This window comes from Condylura cristata, unplaced genomic scaffold (assembly GCF_000260355.1).
Source record: "Condylura cristata isolate star-nosed mole 26May11 unplaced genomic scaffold, ConCri1.0 scaffold00024, whole genome shotgun sequence".
In the NCBI taxonomy this organism is placed as follows: Eukaryota; Metazoa; Chordata; class Mammalia; order Eulipotyphla; family Talpidae; genus Condylura; species Condylura cristata.
Window position 1 is genome coordinate 32,626,541 of NW_004567125.1, and position 11,453 is coordinate 32,637,993.

The 11,453-nt window shown below is 42.3% G+C and overlaps 1 protein-coding gene across 1 annotated transcript; it reads left to right on the forward strand.

Annotated features, from left to right (window-relative positions):
- The first annotated feature begins 2,431 nt into the window (after positions 1-2,431).
- LOC101625873 (putative olfactory receptor 7A2) lies at positions 2,432-6,688 on the forward strand. The gene is made up of 3 exons (XM_012728935.1): positions 2,432-2,443; positions 2,806-2,876; positions 6,118-6,688. Exons 1-3 carry the CDS (start codon positions 2,432-2,434, stop codon positions 6,686-6,688), a joined length of 654 nt encoding a protein of 217 aa, XP_012584389.1.
- The last annotated feature ends 4,765 nt before the right edge of the window (positions 6,689-11,453 follow it).

Below are 11,453 nucleotides of genomic sequence, written 5' to 3' on the forward strand. Positions count from 1 at the left end.
TTTGCACAGTTATCCCTGGGGTATAAAATTAGTGATTTTTCTATAATGGTATTTGAAGCGCTCCTCATTACTCCCCAAGATAATTAGCCCCTGAGCTGTTACTTGTATGAACACTGCTATCAGATGTGGGCTAACATTATAAGTTTTGAACTGTGATCTATCAGTTAATTAGTACTTCAATAAGAAATAGAAGAATTCAGGATTTTCAGAGAGTATCATAGTTTGCGTACATTCCAGAACTATAGACTACTTTTTTAAAAAAGTCACTGTCTTAAGCTCCTTTTCCCTCAAATTTTATTAATCTTTTGGTTTACATAACTACACCTTTTTTTGGTGGGTACATTTCAAACCACCATATGTGCCCATCCTGCACTTAACTGCCACCAAAATTCTCATATGGGAATTCCTATCCTTTTCCTTTGCTGAACTCCTTCTTTTTCCCTCCTACTCTCTACCAGTAGCATTTTCAGAGTCTAAAAACTATTTTTTGATGTGTTTGTCAATTTGTTTTCTTTGACTATTTGTAATGGACAAATAGGTGAAATCATTGTCTTATTTTCTGACCCACTTCACTTAGCATAGTCACTTCAGTATCCACTCATTTGGTCTCAAAAGGCATGATTTCATTGTTTTTTAAGGGCTGAGTAGTATTTCATTGGTTATATATTCCATGGTATAAGCACCTATATGTTAAAGTACATACTAAGCATTTCAATCGAGTTTTATATTTTCTAAACAGTGTCCACAGTGGAATTCTGTCTATATAGACTTAGACTTTGGCCCTGTATTGCTTTATCATGTGACATTGTATTTCAATATATAATGTTTTGTTCATTTAAATTTGGTTTTAAAATTTTTTATTAAATGATTTTCTATTTTTGAAGTAACATTACATTATAACATATATAAGTTTAAGTTTTGCATCACTGAGAATCAACAAGTGTGTGTGCGTATATCTATGTGTGTGTGTGTGTGTGTGTTTATATATATATTATATATATGGCCTACTAGATGTCCAATTCTGTCTCTTCCCATCCCATTGTGGGTGACTTTGTTTTCTAATCTGGTGGCCAGAAGTCTGAAATGCAGCTCTCAGTAGAGACAGCTACCTCCTGTTTGCTTTTAGTGACTCCAACCATTCTGAGGGGTTACGATGGCATCATTCCCACCTGTGCCTCCACAGTCAAATAGTCTCACCAGTGTGCGTTGCTCTTAGCAGGATGCCTATCATTGGATTTAAGGCCCTCCTGGACAGTCAAAGATGCTCTCATCTCAAGAGCCGTAATTTGATATGTAGTGATCCTCTTCCCATATAACGTCACACTCATTGTTACAGGTGCTTAGGAAGTGGATGTAACATTCTTTCCCCCATCCATCATACTATGCTGTTGTTCTGCAACCTTCCCAGGCCACGTAGGTTCACTGTCAGTTCAAGCAGCTTAACAGAGAATCTTGGAACACTTGGCATCATCCCCACAGGTCTTCTAGTAATACGAAGAGGAGACAAGTCAGCAGAGAGATAGCAACTTGGGCCCCCCTCCTAAGCTCTCCATTCTTTCCTTTCATAGCCATCTTCTGTCACTCTCCACTGCTCTCCACCACTCTTTGCCACTCTCTGCCATACCGTCCACTGCCACCTTCCCAAGCTCAGCCTCCAGGCGCAGGTGTGTCCATTTATGCATGCTCACACCATATCCAGGTGTCCACTCTCATGGAACCCACGGTCCCCAGCGCCTCTTGCATTCAAGGCCTCAGGTGATGGCCACAGAAGTCAACAACGCAAAAGCCTGAACAATCTTCAGCTGTTTAATAATATTTTAAACAATATTATTATTTAATAATAATAATATTTTAAAACAAAAACAAGCTGTAGGTTGATTTTATTCATGAGGAACAGTTGATCTTTGGCTTAGAGAGTAGATTCAGACATGAGCAGAAATCAGAGAAAACATAATAAAGTTAAAAGAAAAGCTAAATCTGGCTTATTTTATGCTAGTGAGATTTTACTTACAAGATTCAGGAAATTATCACTGAGCCTGAGCTTAATCTCTGTAGACCAAGACTGATTTAATTGTCAGGCCAGACTGAACCCTGTCACGTTTGGGAGTTGCAGAAAGAAAGTATGAGATAATGGCCTGAATACTCCCCCACATCTTAAGAGCCCTTTAAAGGGAAGAGATTCAAATAATGGTGAGTCCTTACATCTTCCCAGACACAGATAGTGTTGGCTAAATTAGCTCTGTAATATCAAATGGTGGTTTCTAAATGATGAGCACAGCTTCTCCTTTATCAGTTAACTAAGCTTGTTAGAACTCAGCCTGCTTTTGTTAAGTGAAAAATGTTAGAAATGACCCTGGAAAATTGACTAAAGAATTGAAGCATCTAGTGGGGAGGAGGAGTGGGGAGAGTGCGGAAGGGAGAATAATGGACGATGGAGGTGGATGTAAGTGATTTGGGGGTGGTGTTAAATAGGGAGAGTCCTCATGTTGCCACAACTAAAAGAATAAATTATTATTAAAAAAATTAACCATTAACTACATGTGTTCTTTCCTTTGTTAGGAAAACAATTATGTATTTCTGTGCACATAAATTTACCGATATAAACTGAGGTCAAAAACACTGAGGGGGGACCATTCACGCAGAGAAAGCTGATTCTGGTTTCCTGGTCAGGAATAACCTCTAATAAACTTCTATTTTACTGAACTTTGAGTTGGCCTCACAGAGGTCATTATCTCAGTGAATACCTTCAATTGGCTGACAAGCAGTTTTCTTATTAAAACACCAATGCCCGTGGCCTAATTTAAGGAGCATGGACAACCTGGATCTGGCAGCCCTGGGAATAAGAAGGGCTGGGCCGAGTGCCTGCCCTGCTCCGTGTAATGGGAAACCAAGACATCTCCAGCCATGGGGAAGGGGGGCAGGCAGAGGCATTGCTTAGAGAACTGCAGATGGCATTTTCAGATTTGGCCTTGGCTTGAAGGTACTGTGTGTGTAAGTCAGTGCTCAGACTGAAGGAGGACACTGGCAGCTGGACAGGTAGTCAGATGAGGTTGTGCTGGTTGGAATGTTCTGCTGACAACCCTGGCACCGTCCAGTCAGCAGGGTACACACAGAGTGCCCACCTCTAGGGTTCTTCCACTCAGTTACTCCATAACAGCATTACTCCTTGAGCTAGGCAGTGGCAACCTAGTCAGGTCCTTTGCAGGGTAGATGAGTTATCAAACTTTTTGCTGAGGTATCTTGCAATTGTGTGTGCAGGTGAAGAACCAAGACAGAAATCAGTAACCTATTCAGACATGGGGCATGGCCAGTGTAGAGTCCCCTCCTGTCCTGTACCAGTGGGAAGCAAAGGGCACTAAGGCCAGCTAAGGATACTGACCAGACAGTTTATTGGTCACTGTCTGAGTTTTTTTTTTTACCCACACACATAATTGTAGGACATGCAGGCTCAGGAAACAATAACAATGGGATTTAATTAACAAACCAGGTGATAACAGTTACTAAGGCCAATAATGGCCTTTACCTCACCCAAAGCCATGTCCAGTGTTTCTCAGTTTTGCACAAAAGCTGTTAAAATGGCATTTTCCCACCACTGAGGATTCAGAGCTCCTCTCCCAAACAGTAGGCTCTGTGTCAGATGATGTCTTCCTGTCTCTGCAGACACATGGAGGCCAGATGCTAGGCCAGGATCCAACTCACAAAGACAGCAGATCCAACAGGAGATGTTCCATGAGCTGTTGGGATAACCCAGCACAGCATCAGACTGGTGACCTTCAAAATGTTAAGGAGAAGGATGTCCTAAAAGAACTCTGAAGAGTCTTAAGGACCCCACCCCCTACTCCAGCTTTCTGAACTCTACCCCCTACGCCAGTGATTGGAAACTACAACTCCCAGCAGTACCAGGGAGAGAACTGCGAGGACCCAAGGGCAGAGCTAGCAGGAATTCTGGGACATTTGGAGGATAAATAGGGCGCGATTGAATATCACGCGCTCTCTCTCATTGGGGAAGCAGCTCTCCTGACCGCGTGACTTGGTGGGTTCAGTCAGCCTAGCCGTAAGGTATTCCAGTTACTTTGTATCCCGCTTCTTTTCCTGGGTTGTTTCCTATTCCTTTCCCCTTTTGTAAGTAAACCCGTTATTGACCCTTTTGTGTGTACCTGCAGTATAACTGAGCTGTGAGTGTGCGGGTGAAGCCCCACAGACAGGCGGCCCAGTCCACTGTGGGCTACCCTGTAACAAAAACAGCAGCTGCAGTGGTCAAGGAATCCAACAAAGGGTGTCACGCATCTCAGTGAGAGGCCTGGCTCCCACTTCTTTACCTTTTTCCACCAGGCCACAAAAGCAGCACAACCAGAAAACAGTTGTAGCTGCTTGGCTACTTGCAAACCCCGACAAACAGCCACACTCAAGCATCCGAGTAAAAGGCCTGGCTCTGTGTCTGTCTTCTCTGCAGGCCACAACAGACTTCTGAAAGACTGGCATGGTGGGGCCCAAGTTCTCTAACCCCACACGCTGAATTACGAAAACTCACCCACAGCGCCCTTCTTTATCTGTGGTTCCACTCTACTTTCTGGCATTTTCCCTGGGGCTATCTATCCTCATCAGCAATCCTCTCCAGGGAGCACCACCTGTAACAATCTTTTGGCTTCAGCCCCTGACTATATAAATACATGGCCAGCCACAGGACTAGATAAGAGCCAAACTGCCTCTCACTATGAAGGACCTCTGTTTTACAGATTCAGGTAATTTTGTGGGGTTGTGGTGTGATTTTGTGTGTGTGTGTGTGTGTGTGTGTATGTGTGTGTGTGTGTGTTGTGTTTATAGTCAGCAGAGGTTCCTGGGCTCTTGATTACATTTCAGCCCCCATGCTTTTTTTTTTTTTAAGAATTTTTATTTTTGCATACAGAAATGGGGTACAAGCCAGAGGTACAGGGGTGGTGAAATGATTCATAGAGGCAGGATGGAGAGCAGAACAGGCAGATCGAGGAAGAACACTGCTGAGGGGAGCAGCGAGCAGGTCAGGAGAGGTCTGCTGTGCCATGTGGTCATCTCCAGAGCCAGGGTTCAAACTCGCACTGAAGCAGCTGCAGATAGCTTGCAGTGCTGTGCCCTCACCAGTTGCGCCACCAGGGAGGGCCCTCAGCCCCTTTGTTTTTAGTGTTACCTTGGAATATAGGGACCCATGTCACCTACAGGTCACCTACAGTCATGGAGCTCCTTTGCAACAAGATTAATAAATGGCATAAAATTTGTAGTATAGATGAGGATTTTATTTTGCCTTGAAGCTTCAGCAGTAGCAGATGCCACTGCACTCTTCAACATATCTGGCACCATTAGTGATCATGGTCTCTCGTGCTCATTCACCTTACTACAGGGCTTCACCTTAGTCAGCTAAAACATTTGAAACAAGCACTTTCCTCAGAGCTTTAGTGCTGTTGATTTCTCTGCCAGAAACAAACTTCCCCTCAGAATCTTAGGTTTCTGTAGGGTGAACGGCAGGGATCAGGTTTTTTCTGTTCTCCTGCCACTAGCATCAATGATTGACACCTGTGGTCTTATGCAAGCGACTGATGGCGGTTCCTGGAACATGGTGTGGGCATGCATAATGGGCACACCTGAGCCGGACACTGAGCTTATGAGGGGGGTGTCACAGAGGTGCTGCAGCAGAGACCATCAAAGAGACCACTAGAGAACCCCAGAGAGGCCAGGAAGAGTGAAGATTTGTGGGGGGCTAGGAGGCTTGCCCACCTCCTGGCCCTGTAGCTCCCTGCATATTCTGCACCTGGTTGCCTCACTACAAGTAGTATGGAAAGAACATTAAAGGCCTGGAAAAGCCACGGAGGGCTCCAGGACTCTTTTCACCTGGCTGCCTGGATCAAAGAAAACCTCGCCCCCCCCCCCCTCACTAGTGCTACAATCTCCCTTTCCTGTTACTTGAGTTTCCTGTTCAAATGTCAATATTGTTTGCAGGTCTTTCCAAAACCACCATGAAATATAGAAGGCAATTCATTTCTCCTTTGTATCTGCTGTCCTTTTCTTCATACTGCCTGTCACTATCTGGAATGTTACTAAATTTATTGCTGGCTTATATATTCCTTCCACATCATTGAATTGAAGGAACTTGTTCTCCAGCACCTTACACTTGCTACATAATGCCAATATCACCATCAGCAATCAATTCATATCTGGCTATGAAACCTTCATAGACACCTGTTTCACCTCTACAACTATCCCCGAGATGCTGTTAAACATCCTCACACAGAGTAAAGTCACACCCTATGAACACTGCATCACCCAGATTTACTTTATGGTACTCTTTTCAGTGTTGGATGTTTTTCTCCTTACCATGATAGCCTATGACCACTTTGTGGCCATCTGCCACCCTCTGCACTACACGGTCATCATGAACCTCAGGCTCTGTGGGCTGCTGGTCCTGGTGTCCTGGATCCTGAGTGCCCTGAATGCCTTGTTAGAAAGCTTAATGGTTTTGCGACTTTCATTCTGTGCAGACTTGGAAATCCCCCACTTTTTCTGTGAAGTCAGTTGGGTGATCCCACCTGCCTGTTCTGACACCTTTGTTAATAACATGGTGGTGTACTTTGCAGCTCTCCTGCTGGGTGGTGGTCCCTTATTTGTATCCTCTAACTCTAAGCTAGTTTCCTCCATCCATAGAATCTCATCAGCTTAGGGGAAAGTATACAGCATTTTCCATGTGTGCTTCTCACCTCTCAGTTGTTCTTTATTGTACAATCCTAGGAGTGTACCTTAGCTCTGCTGCTACCCACAGCTCACGCTTAAGTGCAATAGCATCTGTGATGTACACTGTGGTCACGCCCATGCTGAACCCCTTCATCTACAGTCTGAGAAACAAAGACATAAAAAAGGCCCTAAAAAGATTCATTGTGGCCCTCCCTGGTGGCGTAGCGGGTTAAAGCACCGCACTAAGAAGCTAAAGCTGCTTCCGCATGAGTTCGATTCCCGCCTGCCCTGGAGGTGACCACATGGCGCGGCAGACCTCTCCTGACCCGCCTGCTGCTCCCCTCAGCAGTGTACTTCTTTGATCTGCCTATTCTGCTTCCCATTCTGTCTCTGGTGAAGCCTCTTGCTGCCCCTGAGCCTCTGGCCTGTACCTGTACCCCAGTTCTGTATGCACAAGTAAATAAATCTAAAAAAAAAAAAAAAGATTCATTGTGAAGGAAACCACAAAAAGACAATTGTCATAGTTTTGGTAAAGTGACAGTGATTGCAGAGGTTAAAACTTCTGCATAAGAAATTGTGATTATTAGTAGGAATACCGGGGAATAAAATAAAGGATCAGGGAAAAATCAATAAAAACTCAACACAACAAAAATAAAAATACAATTATATATCAGAGACATTCTGTAGGGGAGGGGGAGGGAGAGCACAGAGACTATGGTGATGGTGCACCGGTGAGCTGGTGGTGGGACTGCACCTGAGAGAAGAAAGCAAACATTGTACAAAAATGAACAATGATTAAATATATACAAGTAAATACATTATTAAAAGAAGAAACTGAAATTGTGATTATTTGACCAAACTCTGGAAGTAGATATTTCTCTTTCAATTTATTTCTTGGAATTTCCATTTCTAAAATCAACTTCTCTATTCAACTTATATAATCTTTTTTTCTAAAGATTTATTTATTCATACAGAACTGGGGTACAGGCCAGAGATGCGGAGGGTGAGAGGATTCACCAGTGACAGAGTGGGGAGCAGAACAGGGTGACTGATGAAGTACACTGCTGAGGGGAGCAGCAGGAGGGTCAGGAGAGGTCTGCCTCGCCATGTGGATCTCCTCTGGGGCAGGTGGGGATCAAACTCATGCGGAAGTGGTTTTAGCTTCTTAGTGCTGTGCTTTAACCCGCTGTGCCACCAGGGAGGGCCTAAACAAAACTGATTTTAATGGGTCCAAAGACAATGTTCAAAGCTAAAGGTTATGCTTGCTTTCCACATTTTTATTTAAAATAAACATATTCATATGTATAAAAACACATGTCAACTACATTAATTTATAGTTTCATACTTTATGTTGAAAGGAAATAAGAGAAAGGTGGAGATGATAGAAATAAAAAGAATGGTCATTCCAATTAACAAATTAAAAGAATGTAGAAATTTTGATACAGGTAACTGAATATTGACAGAATGGTTTTGTTCCTGTTTTGATTGCATTATTTCAAACAAGGAATTAAAGTTTTATCACCAGCTTTATTGTTTTCCATTTAATTTTTTATAAATGCATAGTTGTGTATGTGGAAGATTGTGGGCAGACAAGAAAATACAACACATGACAATTTGACAAATCAAGGGACTATGAATCACAAGCAGAGAACAGCTCTCTAGAGTTAAATCTCAAAGACATGAAAGATTTTATCTATCTGATAGTGAGATCAAACTATTATAAGAAGGAAAATCAAAGAGATGGAAGAAAACTCAAAAAAGCTCAGAAAAGAGATTAAAAAAAAAGAAGCCAGGAAAAAAGAGGAATAACCTAGGCACTAAAATTGACAATCACAAAATAGAAATTAAAGTTTTATGTAAGAGAGTAAACTGATTTATATAAGGTTCAGATAAAAACTTCAAGGCTGTGGAAGTAGAATAGACCAAATGAAAGGCTGGATAGTGACTTCAAAGATAGAAATGTACAAAATATCCAGCTGGAATAACAAAAAAATACTAATTAAAAAAGAACTACTTCAAGAATTACCCAGCTCCTTTAGGAAAGGTAACATAAGGTTAATGGTATTTCTAGGTGGAGAAGAAAGAGTGGGGAGGGAAGGGAAGGTCTTAATTTTCTTTTAAGATTTAAAAAAAAATTTACTTTTTTTTTTGCATACAGAACTGGGATACAGGCCAGAGGTGCAGGGGCGGTGAGAGGATTCACCAGAGACAGAATGGGGAGCAGAACAGCAGATCAACGATGTACACTGCTGAGGGGAGCAGTGGGAGTGTCAGGAGAGGCCTGCCACGCCTTGTGAGTCACCTCTGGAGCAGGTGGGAATCCAACTCATGCTGAAGAGGCTTTAGCTTCTTAGTGCGGTGCTTTAACCTGTGGTGCCACCAGGGAGGGTCCAGGCTTAATCTTCATAGTAGAAAACTTCCCTAACTGGGGAGAAGGAATTAAAAATACAAGTTCACAAAGCTAAACATGTGATTACTTATATGTTATGGACCTATAACAGTGAAACAATGCAGACTTAAAGATAAATAAAGAATAATGAAGGCAAGTAGGGGAAAAAAGCAAGTAACTTATAAAGTTATTCCTATCAAGTTTACTTCAGACCTCTTGTCAAAACCCCCACAAACACAGTAAGAAATGATGTATTCAAAATGCTCAAGAATACATACTGCTTGTCCCAAACACTATAACCTGGAAGAACCACTTTCAGATATAAAGGAGAAAAGGCTTTCTAAGACTATCACATGAGATTTCCCCTATGAGAAATGGTTAAAGGAATTATACAATATATGTCAAAGAGAATAAAATGCATTAAAAATTGAGTGAGGCATAGCAGGAGTATAATGGACCAGGCGAGAAAATAACAAAAATAATGAACAACCATATACCAGAGACATTCTGTGGGGGCGGAGTGGGGAATGGGATCAAAAACGGGGGGGAGGGAGGAGAAGGGAGGGAAATGCACAGGACTATGGTGGTGGCACACGGGTGATTTGGTGATGGGAAACCCGCGGGGATTACAATCGAGATGGAAAAAAAATGTGCAAAATGATGTAAAAATAAACTTGTAATAAAAAAAATTGAGTGAGGAAATAGAAACCAACAAAGACAAAACAGCAGAAAAAAATCATCCCATTTCAATAATCTTCTGGAATGTAAATAAATGGACTGACTTCACCAATTGAAAGAAATAGAATGACTGTTTGGATCAGAAAACCAAAACCTAACTTTCTACTGCCTCACATCTAAGCTGCAAAAGTAAATGCATGTTCAAAGTAAATGGTTAAAGAACAATCCTAAAACCAAATGGGATGCCAAAGGGCATCATACTTACATCAGATAAAATAGACTTTCAACTAAGAAAGGTAAAAAGAGACAAGGATAGACATTATATAATGATTAAGCGAGCAATACAACAGGAAATTCATAACACTCATCAATATACATGCACCATGTAAAGGGACATTAAAATATATAAGGCAACTATTAAGGAACCTGAAAAACAGACATTGGTACCAATATAAAACATCCCTTTTCATCAAGGGAGAGATAAAAGAGAAAATCACCACAACAAGGAAATAATAGCTTTTAAGTAGAAATCAGACCAGATGTACTCAACAGAGCATGGCACCCAATAAAACTTAGTTCCCATTCCTGTCAAGTGAACATGAACCATTCTGAGGATAGAGCACATGTTTGCTTACAAAATAAATGTCAGTGAATCCATAAAGACTGAAATCATATTAAGTATCTTCTTTGATCGAAATGGCATTGAACTAGAAATCAACCAGACAAAGCAGAAAGCAGTGTTAGTCAGTCTCTAATGATGGAGGATTAAAATAGGAAAATTTGAGAAGGAGTCACCACCAGACAGAAGCCTGGCTTACACAATGGTGGGAGGTAGGGGGAAGAAGGGACTGCAAAGCCATTAACCAAGCTATAGAAACTAAAAATCCTTAGGTACCTATATGTAAATCACAAGCAGTTGCCAGACTGCTGTAGAGTGTCATGAGCAGAGACCAGGAGGTAAAGATAAGAAGATTGAGGGCTTTTGTAGAATCCCCAGTCCCTTTCAAATTCTCCAGTTATCACAAACCAGCAACAAACAAACCACTCCACAGAGGAATGAGCCCTCCCAAAGAGAAGACTTTATCAGGGCAATCTCTGCACTGGCAAGGAGCTAAGGTGCACAATTCTTCTGCACCTGTGCTATGCAGGTGCTCCTTGCTGCCAACTTGCACCCTCTGCAGGGCAGCAGCCTCCTGCCTGTGACCAGTAACCCTGTGGGTGTTTTTCTTCACTGACCTCCCTCAGCAGAGGCAGCTCAACATTGCGCACCCGCGACCATGCAGGCCCCTTTTTAGCATTATCCCTTTTGGATATAACTAAGGTCTCTGTGGCATGGAGAAACTCACCTGGGAAATTTGGTGGTGCTGCTGAAAGGGGAGCTCTGGTGAAACTTTTCCCAGAGTGAACCCAAGGACTCCACTCTCTGAACTCAACATCTCCAAAATGATCATCTAACAGGTAGACTGACCAACAGTTTACTAAACAATTATTGTGTTAATGAAGAAATCATTGGACAAAAAGAAAAAAAAAACACATGAAGACAAACAAAAATGAAGATACAGGCCCTCCCTGGTGGCACAGCGGATTAAAGCACAGTACTGAGAAGCTGAAGCCACTTCCGCATGAGTTTGATTCCCGCCTGCCCCGGAGGTGACCACATGGCGTGGCAGACCTCTCCTGACCTGCC